General features: G+C 38.2%; 1 protein-coding gene across 1 annotated transcript in view; it reads right to left on the bottom strand.

Moving 5' to 3' along the window:
- Nucleotides 1-26,365, bottom strand: part of LOC122802678 (cytidine and dCMP deaminase domain-containing protein 1-like) — a 1,178,769-nt gene that overhangs the window by 498,923 nt on the left and 653,481 nt on the right. Inside the window, exons 4-5 of the mRNA XM_044072393.1 lie at nucleotides 18,463-19,002; nucleotides 11,989-12,038 (exon numbers count right to left, since the gene is read on the bottom strand). Coding sequence (XP_043928328.1) covers nucleotides 11,989-12,038; nucleotides 18,463-19,002 — 590 coding nt within the window. The remainder of the gene's footprint in view (nucleotides 1-11,988; nucleotides 12,039-18,462; nucleotides 19,003-26,365) is intronic.

Genomic DNA, 26,365 nt, shown 5'->3' with positions numbered 1-26,365 from the left:
AGACATTTGGACTAGAAGCTAGAGACTGCTTTCCCTATCTGGGCTTGATATCAGAGTATAGGCAAACAGAAAGGAATAGGGGGACTTAAAAGACCAGCACTGGGAGAGGTTTTAGCTGAATCTAGAATAGAAGCTATTGTTAAAAAGGGATAATTAGTAAAACATAAATAATATTGCATAATAGCTATAGGAATCAATGAGAGGAGGTTATTAAGGATTGGGAACAGAGACTGAATGAGATATTCACAAAGAAACAACAGGCTATATTTTTGGCTCCCAAATATGCAACAGAGTCTAGAAGATTTAGGATCTTTGCTTGTAAATGTTTGCATAGGTATTTTTATACCCCAAGAAGACTCCAAAGAATTTTTCCACAGGTAGATTACAAATACTGGAGGTGTGATGGTGAAAGAAATAATTGGGAACATATTTTTGGGAGTGTAATGAGTTAGCATACAATTGCATGCAAAATATATTGTGTGAGCAAATTGGTATGAAAAAGGAAATTATTTCTTTCAGCTGTGATACAGTGTCTTAACTGCCCAGACATAGTAATGCCATGCTGATTCCAATTTTGGTGGCTGCAAAAAAACAAAAAAATAGAAATCAAAGTCTAAAAAAGAAAAGAGTGTAAAGCAAACTGATGACATTGTACATCATAGTCATGTTACTATTTGATAGCCCTAAACTTTAAAACAATCAAAATAGATAAATATTTCTTTAAACCAGGGGCACTGAGGCATTTAATTTAAATTGCCAAAATAACTTGCTTTCAGTCCTGGTTTCCCATGCAACCCCCCACCCCATTTGTTAAAAGGAGCAACTTCCAAAATCCCAAACAAGAATTTATTGCATCCAGAACATGAGAGGGAATGTTTAGCAGTGAATTGTTAAAGTTATGTTTGGATATATCATGACAGTGCTCCCAAATCCTTTTACAGAATTGTTGTTCAGTCTTGCCAATGTAAAAGCACAGACCAATGGAACATAGTGCAATTTAAATCACACAGTCTGGCAGTTGCCATCTGCCGAAGAGAGAGTTGATTGGCAAAAGTTAGCTAAAATTATTTGTTCTTGCTGTAATACATTGCCCACAAGCCCCACATTTAAGTATGCCTCTGTGTAATGTGTTAGAGGGGGCTGTATGTTCTCATATCAACCTTTGACATTTTCCCGGTCTTAAATATAATGCTGGGGGTTGCCCCTAAGGTCTCAGAAATCTCATTGCCAACTTTGAGAATATTCCACTTTCTGTGGAAAATATCTTTAATGTTTTTGAATTCAGTATTATCAGTGACCACCAGAAAACTGGAATGTTTGGTGGAATCTATCTGTATGTCCTTTGTCAGAGCCATGAATAGTGGGAGAGTGGTTTAAGCCTAAACGTGTCAGAAATTGTAATGTGGATGTAATGTACAATGCCATTAGTTTGTTTTACACTTTTTTCTTTTTTCCTTTTTTAACACCAAATTATTTTACTTGGACCAGTTTAAGCATAATTCTTTGTATTTTTAGACAGCTTATGTATTTTTAAACAGCTTATATGTTTTTAAAGAGTGTTTTCTTTTTATCTGTTGTTCATTCCACACCAGCAAGATATTTATTTGTAATTTCTTTAAGCTCCTACTTGTTTGTTTAAGGAACCAGACTTATCCACAATAGTTTTGGATTTGTTACTAATTATCTCATTAACTTATTTACTGCAACCAATAGTGTTACTTGTCTAATCGATTGCATACATTTAAACCACATTTTTTTAGCATTTTCTGGTTCTGATTAAGTCCTAAGGAGATGAAAGTGCTTAAACAGTTGTTTGTACTTGGAATAAAGTTATTTTTATATATTGCACTGATGGTTCAGATTCTTGTTTTATTACTTCACAAGTATTGGTGCTTTACCTTGGAGTTTATGTCTAAGATTATTCGATCCTTAGACTGTCTATTACCAGTGCTTATCTTTGGACCTGTTGTGTTCACATTTTTGCTAGTCATCTGTTTTAATTATATCAATTTCATTTCTCTTGCAGAATGTAGTAGAATGTTCACTCATGTGAAGAACATTATTTAGTATTTCAAGACTTATTATGAAAAAATTAACATAAAGAGTAATAGTCTGGAGGATGAAAGACTGGTTCAGACTTCCTTATCTAAAATATTAAATAAGTCTATTGATTTGTTAGAAATTAAAGATCAATTTAAAAAGTTAAAATAAAATAAAGGCCTGGAAATTAGGGTAATATATTTAAATTACATAAGTTATTGCCTCAAGAGGTCCTAGCTCTACTTCATAAAGTATTTAAGAAAGTTAGAAATTCTTTGCTTATTCCTTTTTCATGCAAATACACATTGATTTATCCTCTAGCAAAATGAGATAAATATCTATTTTCTGTTCCCTTTTTAGACTCATTTCTTTATTAAATAATGAATTTAACATATTTATGTCTGTTAACCAATATGTTAAAATATCCGCATTACAGTAACACATAATGATCAGACTGGTTTAATTTTACATAAGCAAGCTCAAGACAATATTAAAATAATTACTCTTATTGATTATGACAATAATAATAAAGAATTATATGTAATTAGTCTAGACACAGGCAAAGCTTTTGACTTAATGAAATGGTATTATTTAAAGTCTTAGAAATGTATGCATTTCCCAATTATTTAATTTCTCTTATAATTCAGTTATGCAGGTGTTTCTCTTCTATCAAAAATGTTCTTTAATTTCACAATATACATTAAAATCACTAAAGGTGCAAAACAATATTGTCCCTGCTGTTATTTATCATAGCTATATAGCCCTTTTCTAATTATATAAAATAAAATTCAATAATGGATATAACAGGTTTCAAAGTTAATGACCTTTGCACATCTAAAATTCAATTATTCACAGACATTATTTTAACCATTAGTAATATTGATTCTTCTTTAGTTTGAATAAAAAAGTTTAACAGATTTTGACTTAATATCTGGTTTAAAATTTAATCAAATTAGAACTAATAACTTATTTGTCAATAAAGATATATTTTGATCTTCTTCTTCTTTCAGCTGCTCCCATCAGGGGTTGCCACAGCAGATCAACTGTTTCCATTTCTTCCTGTCCTGTGCATCTTGCTCTGTCACACCAACCACTTGCATGTCCTCTCTCACCACATCCATAAACCTTATCTTAGGCCTTCCTGTTTTCCTGTTACCTGGCAGCTTCATCCTTAGCATCTTTTTCCCATTATACTCTGCATCCCTCCTCAGCACATGTCCAAACCAACATAATCTTGCCTCTCTGGCTTTGTCTCCAAACCTTCCAACCTGGGCTGACCCTCTAAAATACTTATTCCTAATCCTGTCCATCCTCATCACACCCAGTGCAAATCTCAACATCTTCAACACTGCCACATCAAGCTCCGACTCCTGCCTTTTTGTCAATGCCACTGTCTTCAACCCATATAACATAGCTGGTCTTATTACCTTCTTGTAGACCTTCCCTTTCACTCTTACTGGTACTCATCTGTCACAAATCACTCCTGACACTCTTCTCCACCCATTCCATCCTGCCTATACTCTCTTCTTCACCTCTCTTCTACACTCACAATTACTCTGAACTGTTGATCCCAAGTATTTAAACTGATCCACCTTCGCTACCTCTACTCCCTGCATCCTCACAATTCCTCTATCCTCCCTCTCATTCACACACATATATTCTGTCTTAGTCCAGCTGACCTTCATTCCTCTTCTCTCTAGAGCATATCTCCACCTCTCCAGGGTCTCCTCCACCTTTTCCCTACTCTCACTACAGATCACAATGTCATCTGCAAACATCATAGTCCACGGGGACTCCTGTCTGATCTCGTCTGTCAACCTGTCCATCACCATTACAAATAAGAAAGGGCTCAGAGCTGATCCTTGATGTAATCCCACCTTCAACTTAAACGCATCCAAAGAGATATTTGATGAAGCAGTATAAATAGTTTTACTTGGACAAATAGGTAGTTCAATAACCTAAGGATAAATCTTACTTAATGAACTAATAGTTAAATATGATTCAATTTTGGGTAGTATTAGAACTCTAATGGATAAATGTCATAAAGTGTTTTTCACTATGGAAAAAAGATTAACTTTGATTAAAATTGTTATATTACCAAAAATACTACTCAGAATACTGTATGTTATGTAATATACTTATTTACACCCTTTAAAACATCACATTAACCAATTTAATAGTGTTCATCTGAGAATCCTAGACTAGTCATCATACCAGAGGATAGAAAAATGGAGGTGTTGGTTATCCTAACCTTAATATGTAAGCATTAGTTTTGTTTATTAAACAAGTGTTTGTTGATTGAATTCCACTAATATGGTCAACTGGAAGAAATGGCATGCACCAAATTGGCTAGGTTATCAGGATGATATTATTTAATTTAATTTTGGAATAATAAATTATAACATGAAATGGCTTCTAAAGAATGTTATATTAAACCTTTTAATAATCCAGCAAATTCCACTTATATTAATAGTAATTTAAAAATATTTAAAACTTTTGTTTGTAAATACTCTGAAATTAAAGCATAGTATATCTCCTTATTTCCTATACTCTTTAAGTCTGATTTTATGGAAAGTTTTGATTTACAGAATATGTTGCATTTCAAAGACAGGCCTATGGATTCATTAAAAGGCCTAGCATAAGCCATATAGCTCATGCTATAAAGGTCCTGCTCCCATGATGTGCTAATATGTGATTCAGAGACATGTTAGCCGTGATGAGGAAAGACATTATCTGCTGATTTATATGCCCCTGAATTGCAAGTTCTACCATGAAGTGCTGATAATTGCTGATCTGCAAGTTATAGTAGTAAACTATAGCTCATATAGGCAGTGGTATATCCCCAGTCACTCTTTCATAAAACATGAGCTCAGACTATAACATCACAGTACACATACCTGCACCTGATCAGTCTGCCTTCTTGTGGTTCCCCCATCCCATAAAAGTGGAACTGCCATTAAGGCACATACCTACTATGCCCTGGTGGCTAGTGTATCCTCAGCTTCTATCAACATGCTGCTGTTGGTGCTATTAATGCACTTATATTCAGAATAATCTCTGATGTCTAGTGAATTTTTTCACTCCTAATCCCCTTAGTGATATTGATATCATGCAGGCACTTAAGTATATCACATCCCTTATGGTTATTGGTTTGCCTCAACCTTGGATCCCCATAGTGATGACAGTGCCATTAAGACACTTCAGTATATTGTATCCCTGGTGGCTAGTAGGTCTTCTACCTCCTGATTCCTGTAGTGATGTCTGTGCCATTAAGGCACTTAGGTATATTGTATTGCTCGTAGCTAATGGATCCCCCAACCATGATCCCTGTAGTGATGTCAGTGGTGTTAATTCACTTCACAGATGTCTTCCTGAAATCTGGTGTCTCCTCCCACCCCCCGATCTCCATACAATGGTTACAGCAGATATTTGATCATGGACTTTTGGCTGTGTCCAGTACCACAACATGGTGGGGACCACCATACTGATCTACAAATCTTAGCAATGTCTTGAATTACTTGACCTGGTTAATTAGCACTTGTTTTTTCCCCAAACTCTTCATTAGCATTCAGCATGACAACAAGGCCAGCGCTATGTGGTGCTGCATGACTTTGTACAAGAGCACTGTGCAGTACGGTGATAAGGCAGTTGCTCAATCGCAAAAATATGCAGAGTAAAGTACAAAGGGCTGTACACATTATGTCAGGCAGTAGCTCAGTCTATTAAATGCTTTGCAAACAGTGATACCTTCATGAATCCTAGCCAGAGACTTGTTTTATTGGAATCAATTCTTAAAAGAAAATAAAGTACTAACTATAGATTATCCATATCTCAACCTCTTAGAGAAAGAAATCTGGACAAAGACTCAGACATAGGGACAATTTAAATATTGGTCTTAAAAACTTAGAAAGTTACTAGAATAAAAGGTTTTGCATTAGCATGAATGTTCTGAAGGGTATAAAGTCTGAAACTCAAATGTCTGACATTATTTTCTAACTTCAGTCTTTAATGATTTGCCACTACTTTGCCAGAAAATCACACCTTTATGAAAAAAATGGACCAGAAATATGAGGCAAAAATCTGAACATTCTGCAAAAATCTGTACAGTTGACAGGTATGAGACTACCTAATGTTTTGTTTTGACTTGGGCATGAACTGGCCTATTGTACAGAATTGCAGACAATACAAAATATTGGAAAAGTGAGTCCACCCCTTCATTTGCACACACACACACACACACACATATATATATATATATATATATATATATATATATATGGGTCTAGGACATTTCACTGAATGCACATTTCACTGAAACTCAAAAGACTGAACACAAATCACTGAAAGTACAATTCACTGAAAACTCAATTCACTGAAACACATTTCACTGAAAGTTATACATTGCCTTTTCCCCACTGTAATGCGACCCTGGAGTTAGTATATACAGTACGGTGGGTGTGGGGGGCACCCACATATTTTTAGTATATATTATGTTCGGAAAACAGTAATATATTGCAATTGCAAGTAGCCATGTATATAGTTCAAAATATTTAAAATATGTGAGGGGCTATGCCCCCCACCCCTCATGTGAGTGCCCCATTCACCCCCCCCTTACTATATATATATATATATATATATATATATATATATATATATATATATATATATATATATATATACTAACTGCAGGGTCGCACTACAGTGGGGAAAAGGCCATATATAACTTTCAGTGAAATGTGTTTGAGTGAATTGAGTTTTCAGTGAATTGAGCTTTCAGTGAAAAATGCATGCTAATTTGACTTTCAGTGAAATGTGCATTCAGTGAAATGTCCTAGACTATATATATATATATATATATATATATATATATATATATATATATGTGTGTGTGTGTGTGTGTGTGTGTGTGTATGCGTGTGTGTGTGTGTGTGTGTGTGTGTGTGTGTGTGTGTGTGTGTGTGTGTGTGTGTGTGTGTGTATATATATATATATGGGTTCATAGGTTCATAGGTAGGTACTAGGCTATCGGCCCAAGGGCCTACGTAAGCCTAGCTAGCAAGGTACCATAGCTTACGCCACCCAAGAAAGTTATTTTCCTGTGCCACTGTCCAGCAGAGACACAGAAGTGATCCCCAGGGTGTATTTCCTATTTCCCATCCACTCATCAAGATTTTTCTTGATGAGTGTTAATGAAGAACTTTGCTTGACATAGATGGGTAGCTTGTTCCAGAGTATAGAAAGTCTCTGGGACAGGAATATATATATATATGGTTATGTTCTTGCCACTTCCCAGGTTAAGCTACTTCCCTGCTCTTATTTTACCTTTCTCACCTGACCTTCTAACATCCCAGTGTCTGCTCTTTCTACACAGTAATTTGTACAGTTCTACTGATTACATTACAATTACTACTACTTGGTTGTTACTACCACAGTAATTTGTACAGTTCTACAGTTGTATTACATTTACTTCTACTGTTTGTGCTTTACTACTGTTGAGATACCCCCGGGTCTCCACTATGTAACAGTATCTTGCCTTGTACTGTTTATTGATGCTGTAACATAATTCAATTGTACTAGTTTTTTGCTGTTAATATGATTTGTTTTTCTTTTTCTTTTTTTTTTTTTTGTTGTTATATATCTATGTGGAGCTTTTCTCCCCAGGTCTCCACTGAAAATGGGCCTCTGGCCCAGTCAGACATACCCGGTCAACAAATGTAATAAATATAATATGTATATATATATATATATATATATATATATATATATATATATATATATATATATATATGGCTCCCCTTTAAAATTGCAAAATACTGAAATGTCGAATTTCAGTATTTCGTGACTATACAGGCAAATTTTTAATATGTCGAAAGTGTATAATTGTGAATTTGAATATTTCGAATTTGTGGTTATGGCTTTACGTTACATGACGTGTGCTGTTTGGTTTGGATGTTGTTCGGCATAGTGTTTGGATTTGCGTGGAATGTAAGGTAAGTGAGTGTTTTGTAAAGGTTTTGTGTGGGAGTTTGACTGTATGTGAGATTGTTTGTAAGTTGTATGTATGGGTTAGGGTAGGAAGGGGAACGTATGAGTGTGTAATTGTCGGATGTGTTGGTGTTTGTCTATGTGTGATGCGTGTGTGTGTGTGTGTGTGTGTGTGTGTGTGTGTGTGTGTGTGTGTGTGTGAGATTTCAGTATTTCACGATTATGAAGTGGAACCATATAAATATATATATATATATATATATATATATATATATATTTATATATATATATATATATATATATCTCACCTGTTGTTTACCACAAAGAGTTGGCAACAATTAAAATAAGAATAAACAGATTTGCCTCTGATTTTAAATCTGGACAAAGTTAAGCTCATTCTTAGACAAATATTAGTTAATATTCTACAATTTCTATATTTTGTCATGTTTGTGTAAGAAAATTTACTGCCGATGGAGACAAACTTATATGTAGTTACTCTGTTGTTATATGTTATCTGCTTATATTTTTGTAATTTAAACATTTAATAAAAGTATAAGAAAGACAACTATACAAAATTTCATGTTTTGCTTTTGGAATTGCCACATGCAGATAAATGATTTTTAAGGGCTTTGGGTGGGAGTTTGAGTGTATGTGAGATTGTTTGTAAGTTGTATGTGCTTAACAATCTTCTCATCTTAATACAAAAAACTAAACTAGTAATTTTTACCCCTAAGAAAACCACTCCCCTAGATAAAAAAAAAACACTTCAGTATACAAGCCCAAGTCAATACCACTATAGAAGTTATCTCACACATTAAATTACTAGGCATTATTATAAATGAAAACCTAAACTTTGACCTACACATAAACAGTAACATCAAAAAAACACACCAAAAGCTCGGTATACTGTACAGGCACCAGCACTTTCTTAGCCTCTCTGCTAGACAAACCCTTGCAACTACATTTTTATTACCCTCTCTCCTTTATGATGCCTCTCTCTTCACTAATACCCAAAATTCTACAAAATCCAAACTTGATATGCGTTACAACAGAATAGCCAAATTTGCCACCAAGGCCAAATTCTCATCCCACCACTGTAACTCACTGAAACAATTAGGCTGGTTGGAACTCCCCAACATCTCTCATTCACCCAGCGAACTACAGCACACAAAATAATCTACAAACCCACAGACTACCCTGCTCTCTCAACTCTACTTGCCAAATACTACCCCAGCAGGTAACTAAGATCTGAAAATCATCTACTTCTAAAAGTAGAAAAGTTCACCTTACCGGCTGGTCAACTGCTCTACACCTTCACAATCGCCAGATGATGGAACTTGTTTCCTCCTTCTGTAAGAAACATGGGCAGCAGCACCACCTTCAAACAAATACTGAAAACCATTTCAGCTCTTCCTGGCTGTGTACCTGCTCTATAACCTAACCTCTTCCTTCTCCTTATATTATAACTAAGTTCCTTTGCTTTTTACTACTAGTGACTGATGATACTGTCTCCATATTTATTATTTTTTTTTCTTTCATCACTTGTTGATACTGGTACAATAATGCTGATTAATTTTTCTCTATTTTTACCACTCTGAATTCATCTGGCAACCAACTAAATTCCTGCTTTTATGTATATATTCTGTATATGTTATTGTAATCAAACCAACTAAATTCCTGAGTTATGTATATATTCAGTATATAATACTGTAACCACTTCTGACCAATTAATGTTTAATTTTTTTTCTGCATCTATCTTCTTACCGAAGCTTTTTTCCCCTGGGCCTCCAGCGAAAATGGGTAAACAGATGCAATAAAATAAAATAATAAAATAAAATAAATGGTTCTATTGTTTATCTTTCTGTGTCTTACCTGCATAATATTCAGCACTCTCTGCTTTTAACTTTCTGAAAATATTATCAATATTTTCATCATTATTACTGTTGGTATTTTTCACAGCATCTGATTTTACTGTATAGAGTGGACATTCTTTAGCAGAGGTGTAGTGAAGGGCTAGCTCCAGTTAATACATTTACAACCTACGTAAGTCAACAAATTAGACCACTGATTCCAGATTTAACTACTAAGTAAAAGTCTTTCAGTAGCATCAAACTAGACAGGCTTTGAGAGAAGGCTGCCAAAGCATTCTTTAAGAATGTGCTAGTAGTGAAAGATGAAAGGTTCACACATCAGAGACTCTTGGTAAGTGATATAGAATTATAATTCTGTTGTTGACAAAAACAGCTTTTCCTTCAAGGGTAACATCCTAAGGTACTTCAAAATGCTATTTAGGAGATGGCCACTCACACAAAATACTGACACAAGGTAAAACACCCTTGTTACAGCTGATCAATAAAAGTAGGAAATTACAGCTCTAACACTGTAAGTGAATGAAGAAATCATACTATATTAAATGATGTAGCATTGTGATATTATTCTTAACGTCATACAAGATACATAGGTTCATAGGTTCATAGCTGATAATGACCACAAACGCCTTTTTAAGCCTAGCTATGAATCCCAAATTTCTGACAAGTTCTGATACCCTTGATAAGTGTAAGCATGGGCCTGGGAAATGAATCATTTACAGGTTGCCTGTGCCCATTAGAGACATAGGTGCCAAATAAGGGATGAATTTCCGGTTTCCCATCCAATTGTCCATGGATGGGGAGCCTGTTCCATAGACGGGGTTGTCTCTGGGATACATACCCATCTCTCCAGCAGGTCCTATTTATATCACAGGTAAGGTTTAAATCTTTAGAATGGATAATTCTGGTGCTGTTTGTTTTGTGGATATGCAGGAGGTCCATTAGAGTGGGATCTGACAATGCCCTGTATACCAATCATAGATCTCCCCTCAAAGGTCTGTAGGAGACATAATACAGGGACAGGGCCTTGAGGCAATCTGCATAGGACATTCTACTTACTCCTTGTATTCTTTTAGTGAGAAACCCTCTGGATGTTCCAATTGTTGGGTATGCCTGGTTAGGTACATACCAAAGGGGGCATTGTACTCAATGTTAGGTCTGACAAATGCCAAATACAGTGGAACAATGACTACCTTGGACGTAGAGCAAATACCTTTGGTTTATAAGTTATGCAACATAGAATGATTTCCTCGCCACTGTAGACACATGATTGTCAAAGGCTAAATTACTATCTATGTGTGTCCCTAAGTCCCTGACTACTGGATCAGCTCCAAGGGTTGTGTTGTCAATATGATAGTTAACAGGAATGGATGACTTCCCAAAGGATGCTATTATGCATTTCTTGGCATTAAGTTTTAGTCCATGGCTCTGACACCAATTGCTTGTCTGTGTCAGCCCCTCCTGGAGAACATTTGTATCAGTGTGAGATTCAATGACAGCTCCTAATTTGCAATCATCTGCAAATTTAGTCACCCAGAGACCACTAACATTGGCCTTGAGTTCTAAGAAGTAAATGTCAAAAAGGAGTAGTCCAAGGACTGATCCCTGTGGGACTCCACTTGTGACTGGCCTTTTTGTAGAGGTGGCCTCCCAAATTTTAACTTCCTTTAAATATGAAACTTATCTACCTATTTGATGACTAAGACATTGTACTAGTGAGGAGCTTTGGCTGTAAAATAAAATCATGGGAGCATGGCACCATCATATAATTTTAGTATGACAATAAGAAAATGATAGGAAGCTCTTAGACCGATACAGGGACAGTAGCCTTATGGGAATACACATGCACAGACACAGGGATAGACAGACAAACACAAACAAACACACACATGCACACACACACACACACACACACACACACACACACACACACACACACACACACACACATACGCATTTTCTGTTTTTGCATGCAACTATCATTTAAATATGAAACTTAACAACCTATTTTATGACTGAGACAAGTAATTAAATTCTGTCTTTTTCTTGGTCTTGTTCATTACAACAATGAAACAGTGATTTTTTTCGTACTTACAGATTTTCCTTTGGCCCAAATAACTGCCCCTACTTTGGTTTTAGGATCTTCTACAGTAAAACAAGAAAAGAATAAGAAATGAAACTGAGTTAATATTTAAATTTAGTCTCTCAACAAAACAGTCAGAAAAACAGTGTAACTGAGAATTTCTTTCAGCATGCTACATTATACAGTTCTTGAAATAACTGAAATGCTTCATCATTAGCCTGAAAGACACATTTAAGTTTCTCAAGTTTTATACCCTCTCATCTATGGATGGGCAGTCTGTAAGACTCTGGAATTCTTTTCTCATTTCATGAGTGCAGCATAGTCAGTAATTATACTCTGATATTGAGAAACAGTCTTACTACAGTGAGTTTCATATGTAAGAACATAGTTATAATAACCTTGCGATACTGATGTTCATACTTAGAACTATGTAGTGCATGGAGCATGGTGATTATGCTCTGATATCCAGAAAAAGATAATCAGTTAAGTGCTCTACAGCATGAGACCCAATCTTAACAAATGTTAAGCACTCCCTGCTTCAGTTGTTAAGATCGGGTATTATGCCATACATTTAAATTTGCCAGCACTGACCAGCAAATGACAGTGGTAGAGTAATAAACATAAATTGTTTCTGTCTGCTGTTTGTGCTGGTAATGTGCTCCTGACTTTTCCTAAAATAACAGAATCTCTTATACGGTATTTCTCACAATGCTCACTAAGTGCTTTATGACACTGAAAGCCAGCAAAACCCCTAGCGCTCTTTTTTCTGTAACTAGTCGTACATGGAAGCAAATAAAGGTCCATGGACTACAAAGAATTATGACTGAATATCTGATCATAACCTTTTATTATGTGTTCTTGACATGCATGCCAAGGTTCACCTCTCGCGGTGAATTTTTTGGCATGCTTGTCTTGAACACATAATAAGCAGGTTACTATCGGCGACCTGATCATAATCCTGTATGTCATTAGTAAGGCTAACAGTGATACACAAACAGCACTCACTACAGAATTATACCAAAAGCATAAAATATTGATCAGATGAAGATACTAGTGTACATATGCAGAACCATAAACTGAATGCTGATGTAGAAATGGAAAGTACAGGCATTAAGAATTTAATATATTAAAATAGGCATAACAAAAAGGACTATGTAATACTGCTTAGTGCCTTTACTTTGCATTTCTTCTTCAGAATTCAGTTTATACTTGGAACAATTACTCAGCATTTAGACACTGTATCATAAACATTCAGATAAGTATTCACATTAGAACCTTATCAGAAAATGCAGATCACACGAAGATGCTAGCACCGATTTGAATAACCATAATGCATTTCTTCAGCTGTTGAAGACTTTTGCTACTGTGTAAATTGTATGCTTATGGGTATTAAGCATACTTAAATGACTCCTTTCTAATATTCTGTTTAAAAGTAATAAAGTAGTAATGAATACGGGAGGTTATTCAGAGACATTTGCTTCACCATATGGCAGTGCTAAATACCATGGATTCTGCAGTGCAATGTGGTCTAATGTTGTTTAGGTATCAGGGATGCATAGCATCAATATTCTAAGAAATAGGCTGTGCAGTAAAGGTAGAGCTGCTGCTTTACTGGTAGCAGCTGTAGTAGACATGCTACAATCACTCACTTGACCAACATGGCAAGAACTGTAAGCTGGCATGCTTCAGGGTATGTATCTATCTCATAATGGCAAGGTCATAGAGGGCCATGACTGGAAAATGTCAACATAGGTCATTATATACATGAGGAATAAAGGAGGAGATTACAAAGGTGAAAAAAGGGAATAGCAAGCAGAGAAACACACTGACACAATGATCACTTATTGAATGATAGGAGGAGGGGGAGAATGATGTATGTTTCTTTTGGGACAGGTGCTCATTTTATGTATTTGAAGAAAATGATAGATGCAGAAGGTAACAAGGAGTTTTTGTGGGAAGGACAGAGTGAGAAGGAAGGTAGCAGGAGATGGCAAACAAGCATAAAATGCAGACACAGACAGACAGACAGACAGATGTAGCATGGAGTGGGGCAACAGTGGAGGAGTGCAAACATACTGAGGGAGGATAACTAGTGATGGAGAAGTTTGGACCAGAAACAGGGTGTGGGGAATGATACAATAAGGAAGGGAGACAAGGTTGTGTACATGGACCTGTCTGACTCGCTTCGAGTCTCTTTTTAATTTCTCCAAATCTTTTGGGTTTCTAATACCATGATGGGAATGGAACCCATTTGGAACCCATTCCTAAGTCAAAGCATGATTAACGTTCATGAAATTAATATTGTTTCAATCTTTTATGTCTCCTATGTGGCTGGTGTTATGGGCAGATAGCGCCTCTGGTGGCCTTGTGGTTGGGACTGGCTGGCTGGTTGTGCATCTATACTATCCATGCTAGGAGGCACTCCAAGATACTGATGTAGGTGTATAATGGCTGGTGTACTGTAGAAGCTAGGTAACCAAGGGTGGTCCCCTTCAGACTATTCTCCTGTGAGGCCACCATCAGCAGAGTGTCGTCTATCTCCCTAAGAGGTAAGTCTGCTAATTGCTGGTATCTCAGCACTAGACATATCAGCTGGCAAGACTCAGGTGCCCGCCACTTCTCTGCAACATGTACCACAGCTGAATCTGAAAAGGGTGAAGAATAGCCAGAAAAAAAAAAACGTGTTCCCATGTATATTATAGACAGAAGTGCAGCTGCTTCATGCAGTCATGGACAGAGTATATGTACCCCATCAACTGGTTCAGCCTGTCAGCTCTCCTGAAACAGACTTCCATATTGAACTCTCTCTCCTTAACCAGTGTAAAAGAAAATAGTCTGAATTTCGTACACTCTGAACCTCTCAAAAGATATACAACAAATATAATATACAGTTTATATTAATTTTGTTGAAAATGGTATGTGCGATCATGCATTTGCATGACTTGACAGAGTGAATTATGGAACACGTCTGAGGGCAAATGTCGAAAATATTTTGACGGAAAACCATTTTCGACATTTGTCCATGTGTTTGAATGGCATAGTGCATTTGCATTATAACCATTTTAACCTCTGTGAGTCAGCGTTCCGGGTTTTTGCTGTTGTCCTATCGATGTAATGCATGTCGGACAACAGACACATGACCTAATGAAGGTAAACCATAATATACATTAGCCAAAAAACATGTATCTATCTATCTGTCTACCTTTCTGTCTATATATATGTAGAGATATACAGAATTTTTATTATTTTATTTGTTGTTGAATCTAAAAGCTTGGCAGACTCTCCCTAACCTGTCCCAAGGCAGGTCAGAATGGTTCCATTGCAGGTTGGTACAGCACTGTCTGCACTGCTTACTGGTACAGTTGATGTCAGTGATATCACCCACCAGGTATCCACTTTATATAATGGGCTATCAAAGTTGCTCAACAGGTGTTCTTTGAAGTATCCATTTAGCAGTTACAGAAATATCTTAATCTTCTGACTGCATCAAGAAGGAGTCCTGGTGAAAGTAGCATCTGAAGAGGCTCTGTCCACTCTGCTCTTAATAGCAAGCAGAATGGTAGCCCCATTCACATGGCTGCATGGTTGGACATGATGTGGCATTTATAACTAGGAAGCAATTCAGCACTAACTAGCGTATCACAAGCACAGAGTTGTGGTGATATGGTCTTAGCAGGCTCTGTGCATGAGCATAGGTTCATAGGTATATACTAGACTAACAACCACCAGGGTGTTTATAAGCCTAGCTGTGCAACACATCCCAATTGTGTCCTTATGTATTAAGACCATTTATTAGCAGGGGAGGTACGTTAGTTAAGAGGTTTCTAAAGGTTATATGGTGATATGGTGAGAATGCTAGTTTGAGCATAGTTACTGTCTGCCTCTGTCTATTTGAGAGTGTGCACATCTCCCAATAACCCTGGAACAAGGAAATGCTCTTGAACCCCCCCCCCCCCCCCCATAAGCAGAACTTAGCTCAAGGTCATGGCAGGTAATTATCTAGTTGGGGGTTTCCAGTGACAAAGAGCACAGTAAAAGACCATGACAGATAAATGTCCCATTTAGGGGGTATATTGCAGACTGTGTACACAAAGTGCAAACATGCTATTGGGGAAACAATACCCCTTTACGCAGGGTACATGGACTCTAGCCATCTGTTGGCTCTCCATATGGGTCACGATACTGGGCTTCATGTATATCCTCTTGAAGTGTTATGCCATCCCTAGAGCACATAAAGCTCTGAAAATGCATGGCCTTGTGGTACACATGGCTAAAGATCTCAATATGGCAGCTCCACACTCTCACTAGAGGATGTAATTCCCAACTCCACCCCACCTGATATCTGCCTTAATGGCAACCACTACTACCCTCTGTGACCATTACCTATATAAAAGCATGGTTGACAACTGTCACTGTAGTCCACCCCACCTGTACAAATGATGACTGTGCCCTGCCCACCACCCTGTGTTCATTGTGAGTAAGGTAATGTCTGAAGAACAGTGTGGACTGTCAGTGCACTGTATTTCACAATCTTGGTGTGATAATGCATGCCTCAGTTTTATTCTTTCTTGTTTGTAACATGGCCCACATTTGTGAACCTGATGTCATTTCTTTGCCGGTGCCACAACATAATGTGTCCACCTCTGCCTTGAAAGGACACCACTGCAGGTGATTCTTCTGATGAGTTTTCACCTAACTCCATATCCTCTGCTTTGACAGGTCTCGCAGGCAGTACTATGATGTTTCCGAGTTCTATCTGCTTGCATACTAACGTATTGTATAAAATGGCACATATCTCTAAAACATGACTGCAGATCTTAGGTGTGCACTGCAGTAAACTACCAGATGTATCCAAGTAATGGATGTCTCCCTTTAGGATCCCAAACAAAGACATCATATATGGTCCTCTACCTACTGTAGCATCACATTAAGTGACTGGTGTGGGATATGCAAGGCTTACTTGTGCAAAATTCCTAATGTGCCTCTATTGGGTGTTGAAAAATCTCTGTAGCAGGGATGGTTAATGGTACACAGATCTTTATGTTCACAGGAATGGGTAGTGTATGCATCCCAAATGATTCCATGTGTGGATAGCACATCTACAAATTCCCATATGATGCTCCTCTCCACATAGTAGAAATTCACAATGTTCTTGTCATGGAAGTGATGATATTCTAGCTTCTAGAAGACGCATCTGTGACACAGAGTGTGATAATGCACACTGTCGCACACACTGACTGACAACAACTACTAACACCTGTTGCTCTTCTAAAGCTGCTGCTACTCCTAACACATTGGCACAAAGTGAAACTTCTGTACTCCAAGAATCCTGGCATTCAGAACAGATGAGTGTTGCAACCCATAGTACTGGATTTATGCATCTTTGAATCATTTTTCCATGTTTGAGTTTATTTGAATGAGAGCTGAGTCTTATTTGCAGAAAATTCTCATTTCCATGACATTATGCAGTCATTTGCATAGTATGAATACATAGCTATTTCTCCTGCAGCATGATCATACTGCATGGGTCTCTGAGTCATTCCTCCCTACATATCACTGCTTAACCCCCCACCCCCCATTTTGGTTAATAATATGCGCTAAATGCTTCTGAATACCCCCCATTGTCTCCATAATACGAATAAATAAAATAATTTTAATGTACAATTATAAGTTACCTTTAACTGTAATCGTTTTATAAGAATATATTATAAATTATGGGAGTTTTGACTGATTTTTATACTTAATATAGAAACTGTTATTTATAAAATGAATGTTTCTGAAGCATATTATATTTTGGAGTGTTTTAGAGTATTTTGCAGTGTCCTAGTGGTCTATGTGTACATCTGAAAAAAATGTTAATTTCTATTTTACGTCACATTTTATTTCAAATAAAAGCTGTCTGCAAATACATGCTATGCACAACTCAGAATTAAACACATCAGAACCTGATCAGTAAATGCATAATTTATGAAGATGCTAGTGCTTATATGAACTCCTGTAAGGCACTGCTTCAACTGTTGGAGAGCTCTCTGTTGTATAAACTCTATGCTGAAGAAGAAATGTAAGGTGAAGGTATGCAAAACTGTTAAAACAGCAACTTTACAGTTTGTTTTAGATAGCAGTTTTACTGCATTGATTTTAAGTAATGGAGATGAGAGTGCTATTTTATATTGCATTATTGTGTGTGTGTGGGGGGGGGGGGGCACAAACGTTAATTTAGCTCTTTAAATAGGTAAATTTTTGTGCCTCTGTGTTTAGTTTTTGGATTTTTGAATGAATGGTACTTTTTTTCCTGTCATTAGAAACCCATTTTCTAACATCAGATAATACTTGCAGTAATGATTAAAAGAGTGAGATGCATTACACAAACTTGATAGGGTACTGAATTATGGCTGAATCCGAAGACAATATTACAATATATAATAAGTAGCCATCAACTATACAGTATGCACTTTAATTGCATAGAATCACAAAGTAAAAATATACCTGTTCTGTAAGACAGTAGCTGTGCTTGTACCATGCAGTGTCTGGCAACTTTTTGAAATCCACTATGTGAATAAGATGAAGGAGTACAAGAAGATTCCTTATTTGGAGAAGTGGGATAAAATCCCCAGTTTGGCAATTTTGGAACACTGGAACTTATAAATTCCAGCAAATCAATAAGATCTGCCATGGTTTTCCTCAGAGTAGTGAAGCAACTATCTTCACAAATAGCTTCCAAACCAATTTTCTTTAAGATATTTTTGTGAGCTTCTCCTTGTGCAATTAGAAACAAGTTTTTAAAATTTTCCATGATAACATTTTCATTCTGCTTCTTAACTTTCTCACAGAAATCACTTTTCTTTGAGGTTTTCTCTATAAATGTCCGTAAGTCTTTGGACACAGGCAGAAGTAATATCTGGACACGAGTATGACTGTTTGATTTTAGCTTTTCCACAGCTTCGGCATCTTGTATGGCCTTCTCATTGTTTTCCATGATGCTTACTTCTGGATCGGTTGGCCAGTAGAAAACAGTTCTCACTCCAACTGAAATATAAAAAGAAATTAATGCAGTTTACAATCCACATCCAGTCTTTATACTTATGTTCTACAGAATTATAAGATCAGTGAGTTGTAGGAAATTTGCCTTATTGGACAATAGAGGCCCTTTTTAAAACCTGACTTCTCCTTGGAGAAAGTAATGAAGAACATAAGCATTTAAAACAAAGCAGTTCATCAAATGTTATTGTTTCTTTACCTTTGTAATATACATGTCATTTTAATACAATCAATATGACTGTCATGCTGCCAGGCCAGCTATCTGGAATTTTGGAAATAATTCTGTCATTTGTGAATATTGATATGATTTATATAGAACTGTATGTTATGTACTGAGCTTCAATAATGTAACCACAGCATACCCCGCTGGAACATGGAAGATTAACTTACAAAGCTTAAGAATAGTTGAGGTTACGTTACTTTATAGCCGGGCCATGAACAAAAGATGTTATGTCTCAAATTCAGTTCAGTAGCAGACACAATGGCAAGAGCTAGCAGTTTTTTGTATTGTCTTGGAGAGAAGTAATTACTAGGTTTTAAAATGTAAAAAACTGTTTTATTGCTTTATTACTTCCTAGCAGTTGTACAGTTCTGAGAGATATGTATTTCTCACATAGAGATGTTAAATTCTGTTAAATTTCTGTTTAGCCTGGGAACTGAAGTCAGGTGACAAAAAGTGATCACATCGAAGCTAACCCAGCAGTAATATTTGATACTGATTTAAGAACTCTTTAAGAGAGAGATTGTGTATTTTGTATTTTGTGTTGGACCTAGGAAGAACATCCACTCATCATCACCATATGCACTTACTGTAAGTAAGATTTAGGGAATATTATCTCTTTTGGATATAGATAGGAATATATTAAATAATAGTTTAGATGTTTTATGTATTTATTTGAGACTGTCCTGCAATGTTGTTTTAAAATATTTCCTGTGATTTTGAACTCTGAAGTTACCGTGTTGATTGACTGAGTATGTTTTGTTCTTTTATTATTTATTATTAAATATATTTAAACCTATCTTTGTGACTATTTGTGAGACATATTTAAACTCTTAGAGTACGTGCATATGTATTTGGTTACACTGTACAGGCCACTCCTAATAGCCTGGCACTTAGCAAAACTACCATTTGGATTATTAGTAACATTACACAGTAGGATTGGACACCCTTTGTTAAGGGCCTAGAGTACCTGATAAGTCTGGTTTGTGGCAGTGATAACTACCTACTCAGCTGAAATCTCAGCCCTATAGCTGTGCCAGTGGGGAGTCATATTTGGGATCTGGAGAAAGAGGAAGAAACCAGTCCCAGACTGACTGTGGTCTCTGTGTGTTCTTATGCTCTTACAGGAAACTGCACTTTACTGTGTGTGTACTTGTTATCTTCCCAAAGTGTACATCCCCTAGCTGTTGCCAGTGTTGAGGACTGAGGCTCCTTGATTACTGGGCCAGTGCAGGGGCATCACACTGATGCAGGCAAGTGCTGACATAAGTGGTTTGCAGTGTTTTTTAGCAATAAGTGCTGATATCACCACACACATAGCTGTGCAGGTAATGGGAAGTAACCGTAAGTAAGTACCCTAGCCTGGTCCCTTAGGGCAGACATACTGCCTCATTGCTCCAATCTTCCCAATCCAGTATCCTCTCACAGAGATTCAGCTTCTACCACAGCTTCACTAGAAAGTAGTGCACAGCACACCCCCCAAGACAGGCATGCCTATTCTCCTTGCCTACCCCACCAAGTGCCCAAGCTGCTAATCAGTTTTGTGTCACAAGCCTTATAGTCAGGGTTTTATCTCTGTATGACATGTGTGAGAGATAATAGCAGCAACTGTTCTGTATACTGGTTCTAGTATGTGTGTGTGTGTGTGTGTGTGTGTGTGTGTGTGTGTGTGTGTGTGTGTGTGTGTGTGTGTGTGTGAGAGTGTGTGTGTGTGTGTCAAAATATTAAGTACTTAAGATATGCCTTCTTTGTCATTGCAAAACAAACTGAAATTTACTTAAAATAAAATGGAGCATCAGTTTAGAAGTCTAGAGCCAAAATATTGCAACCCAGGTATCAAACAAGCAATATTAAGTACCTCAAAGAAAACATATTCTAAATATATTTTACAGGAACACATGCTAGAGTATTTGTAAACAATGTAGGCAAAATTTATAAACATCTCTGGTCTAAAATTCAGTCACAACAAAACTCAGCCACTTCTACTGAATAAAAATGTTACTATGAAACAAGAAAAACCCTAGCAAATTCCTGGATAGTATCTCCACTCTCTTGAACCCAGGCAAAAAAAAAGAATCCTTGCCCTGACCACAATGCTTCTGATATCAACTTAGGCTCCCAATTTAACAAATTCTTCATTGACTCCATAATCACATTGACATCATGCTTCTCAAATAACCCTTCTTACTCAGCCACACCTTCCACTATCTCCTCCTCCTCAGCTGCTTCCACCTCCCACCTTCCTCACTTCTCTCTACAACCTATCCCAGTATCAACTAAAAAAACTCATTCAGAAATTAAAACCATGCTCCAATGCCCCCAACAATATCCCTTCATTCTTCCTAAAGACAGCTGCTGAAGCCATTGCCTTCCCCATCTGTATTCTTATAAACCGGTCAATCCAAGAAGGCTACGTACCCAAACTCTGGAAAAAAGCCTACATTATTCCCCTCCACAAAGGAGGAAACAATAATAACATCTCCAATTTTAGACCTACCACCATCTTACCTCCCATCTCTAAACTACTTGAAAAGTGTATCCACCTACAACTGTTACCCTACCTCACTGACAATCACCTACTAACTCCCACACAACATGGACTCAGGCCTGGTCACAGTACTACTACTGCACTACTCTCCTTCCTTGAAACTGTGAATAAAGCCTGTGACTCTGGCTGTATTGTATCCACCCTCCTTCTAGACCTTTCCAAAGCTTTTGATACAATCTCTTCCACCCTTCTTCTAGCCAAACTCTCTAATCTAAATCTATCACCCCCTTCTATCAACTGGTTTACCAGCTACCTTTCCAACAGGCAAGAAGCAGTCAAATGGAAGAAAGTCATTTCCCCATTCCTCAACACTCCCACTGGTGTACCCTAGGATTCCATTTTATGTCCCCTATTGTTCAATATTTTTATATATATATCTTGCCATCCCTAATGCACAAATTGTCCAATATGCAGATGATTCAACAATTATCTGTTCTGCTAACTCCACTCCCACCCTAATAAAACTAACCCAAGATGCTTTCTCATCCACTGAACAATAGATGCTAGATAACCACCTGCCACTTGATGCATCAAAAACCAAACTCATGATATTCACCCCTTCCAAAACTACAACTATCAACATTAATTCATTCTCCATAACCAGTCAAAATAACATTTCTCTTGAGATAGTATCCAATGCAAAACTGTTAGGGGTTCTCATCGACAACCAGCTCAAATTTGATACCCATATACATACAAATATTAAAAAAACAGACACTTGGTATGTTCTACCTCCACATTCGCTACCTTACTCCATCTACACAATTCCTTATCACTACCACATATCTCATCCCTTCTCTCCTTTATGGTGCCCCACTCCTAACCAACCTACAATCTTCTATTAAAACAAAACTCTCTTCCTGCTAAAACAAAATTGACAAATTTGCCACTGGACACAGATCCTCCACTCACCACTGTATTGTCCTCCATAAAATAAATTGGCTAGAGATGCTTTATGTACTCGTCTTGTACTGTAATAGCCTGTTGTTTAATAAAATGTATCTATGGAGGTTTTCTCCCCAGGACTCCATTGAAAATAGGCTCCTTCGGCCCAATTGGACCATCCTGGCAAACAAAACTTCAAATAAATAAATAATAAAATGAGACAAACTGAGAAGGCACGCATATTAAATATCTAGGTATCATTATAAAAAATCACTCATGTTTTATTGCCAACGACTTATAAACTCAATTACTAGACTAATTGATGGTTGGAACAAACTCTTCTTCACAACTGAAGAAACACTAACTTTAATCAAAATGATACTGTTACCTAAAATCTTATTCATTGGCCAAGCTCTAATAATTCCCCCACGTGTCAAAATTAAACAGAAAATGAATAACTTATTACTCAACTTCCTTTGATATCCCAAAAAAACAAGAATTTCTCTTCTCTGGCACACTACAAGCTAGGATGAAGGTGGTATAGAGTTTCCAAATATTGATTTTTATTTAAACTCTGCATTTATTAACAGTGCTGCTTTGGAATAATACTTCTTATACATAATTTTGGAAATCAGTACATGAAACCTTACTTCTTAATAGTAATAGGACATTGCTTGAACCATATACTCAAATACATAGAAGCATTTTTATATGGATTCTAAAAATGTACTTTCAAAGTGAAATGTCAAAACTTGATCTGAAGTAGTTTACTTCATTTGGTCTTCAACCTGTGGTTTATGGATCTGTATCGGATCCGAGCCAGCAACTTTTGCTAGCATCAGCTCCAAGCTTCAAACTCCTCCCTTTACCAATAATACACCTCCACTGCCTTCCATCCTTAGATCTTGGTTGCCGCAAATTGCTTCAGTATCATGTCTTCTGAGCTCCAACTAGCAGTGGGTTTAAAACCTTTTGTGAGTAACTAATTTTCTAAATTTTTCTCAGATTAGTGTTAGCGTAGGTCCCCCTTCTCCTCCCCTCACTTGGTTGTTTAGTTTGTTCTGTGGTGAACCTCCCCCCTCAGTGTTCCTTATAGACTAGTGTGGTGAGTGTGTGTGTGTGTGTGTGTGTGTGTGTGTGTGTGTGTGTGTGTGTGTTGTTATTTAGAAAGAACTTACCTGTTTTTTTTTTTTCCTAAGGCTATCTTTCTAACTTTAGTATGGCTGAAAAGCTTGTTTTCAAGCGCTGCACAGAGTGTGGCCATAAGCTCTCCCCAGCAGATCATCACACTCTGTGTGTTTTGTTCTTGGGTGTGGCCCATCTGAGTGTGGAGTGTAATATTTGTGCAGGCTTCAACCCCCACACCCTAAAGGACAGGAAGGCCAAGTTGGCCCTAAAAGGTCTTCCTCCTCCTTCCGACTCTCTTTCCTTGCCTTTGGCTTCGGTCACAGTGGCTGCTGTGGCTGCCTCTCCCTCCTCTCTTCCTCTGGCTTCTCCTCCCTCTCAGGCTGGGACTCAACCTCCTGTACTAAAGCCTGTGGTAGTGGAGTAGAAGAGAGACAGAGAAAGGGAGAGAGAGTCGAAGACGGGGGAAAAGAGGAAGAGGTCCCCAGACCTCACTGCTCCCAGTAAGACACCATGGACCTGTGACTCCCCTCGGTTCTGATCTTTGAAGTTCTCTCCAGAGCTAGAAGAGATGCGTCCAGCCTCTTGGGCCTTGGTGTCCCACCTCGCCAGGTTGGAGTCCATGGCCTCGTCACAGTCAACCCGCTCCTTGTCAGATATGGATCAGGATAAGATGATGAGGTGCTTTATCTGTACACAGATCCAGATGGGGGTACTTCTGGAGGGGGGAGCTCGCTTCCTTTCTTTCAACCCGTTTCTCCTTCTCTGATCCGACCTTTGGCTTCGGAGTACTCGGATCAGAGGTTGGCTTTGGTCAGGGGGTCGGCGCTGATGGTACCTGCTTCCTCGATGCCGACAGCTGCCTAGAGCATTTTGGATCAGATCAGCTTGGGTCCAAGATGCTCTTGGAGACGGAGCTTGGATGTCTGATCCAAGGTTGTGGAACCTTTTTCATCAGCTCCGACATTGTTGAGCCAGGTTTCCTCCCTTGAAGCTCTGTCCACCTCGGGCCCAGCTCTGATTCTTGAGTCAGTCCTGGGGAGACCAACCTCTTTATTGGTTTCTCAGGAGGTTCACTCTCCTTCAGCATTTGATGTGGTAGAAAGGGTTCTCTCCATTAGATCGAGACCCTTGACCGGCCCCTCGGACTCCTCCCAAACCTCCTAGGCTCTGTCTACAGTCCCCATCATCTTAACAGAGGGACAGCCCATGCTTGAAGAACCCCAGATGGTTCCCCCCGAGGATCAAATGGATGCGAGTGCCCCCCCAGAGAGCCCCAATGGAGATGTGTCTCGCAAGCATATGTGCAAGAGGAGACACTTGGACTCCCCCGAATCCCTCACGGAGGACACAGACTTAGATGATGGAGAGGGTTCCCCAAGGTCACCTCCCGAGGATGCCTCCTTTGGCGACATCATGGAGATCCTGCACCAGCGGTGAGGTTGGTCTGCCCCCAAACCCTCTTCTGATGAGTCTGTGTTCCTGGAGGCTTTCAGCATGGGCCCGTCTACTTTCTGGGTGTCCCCTCCCATGGATCCTTTGGTGGATTTAGTCACCTCACAGGCATGGAAGGAACTGGACACCATGGAGACTATCCCAAAGTGACTCGATAAAATCCTAAGCCCCCCCCCCATTGATAGGCCATCTTGGAATAAGGGCTCCCCCATAGACACCATGGTGGTAGCAGCAGCCACTAAGAAGGAACTTGCCCAGGAGAGTTCCTCGGTCCACCGTCCTAACCAAGATTCATGGATGATGGACTGCCTAGGGAAGCGGGTGTACACTTCAGCTACCTTTTCGATCAGGGTGCTGAATTACTTGGCCCATGTAACTTGATTCTAACATGACCAAGTAAAGGAGCTGGAGGAGTCTCCCCCAAGTCCATGTCACAGGATCCTCCACGAGGATGGCCACCTTAAAAGTGGTATCTAACATGTCCATATGACTCCTCTCCCTTGCTACTGAAGGAGCGGCTAGGGCAGCTGGGTCTGGCATGTCCATAAGATGTAATGCCTGGCTCAGGTTATGTCAGTTTTCCTAACCCTTCAAGGCGTCGTTTGCCAAAGCCCCTTATGATGGTTCTACACTCTTCGGTAAGACTGTCAAGGAGAAATTAGTCCAGAGTGGGGAAGACACTGTCTGCCATCAGGATCCACTTCTCTAACCCTCAAAGGTCCTTTTCTTGGAACCAGAGAGGGCAAAAGAAGATGTGGTTCTGGAAGTCACAGTTTTCCTGGGAAAAATTCCGTACATGATTTTTCACAAAGACAGGGAAGGGGTTTCCCTTTGATCCAATCCATCCTTTCTTCCTAAGGTGCCATCACCAGTCAATATCAATCAGACTATCAGTCTGCCTGTGTTTTTTCATAACTTTATGAACAAGATGGAATACAAACTCCACATGTTGGATGTTCATAGACAGTAACGATTCTATTTACACAGGACAAAAAAATTTCGTAAATCTGATCAATTGTTTGTTTCCTTCTATAAACCCTTTTTGGGGAAACCTGTCTCCAAGGTCACTATAGCTAGATGGATTTCTTCATGCATCCTGCAGGTCTATAAAGACAGAG

The sequence above is a fragment of the Protopterus annectens genome, chromosome 5.part0 (genome assembly GCF_019279795.1).
Source record: "Protopterus annectens isolate FY-2018-M chromosome 5.part0, PAN1.0, whole genome shotgun sequence".
NCBI lineage: Eukaryota > Metazoa > Chordata > Ceratodontiformes > Protopteridae > Protopterus > Protopterus annectens.
The sequence above is the reverse complement of the archived record's forward strand: the minus strand, read 5'-3'. Positions and strand labels throughout refer to the sequence as shown.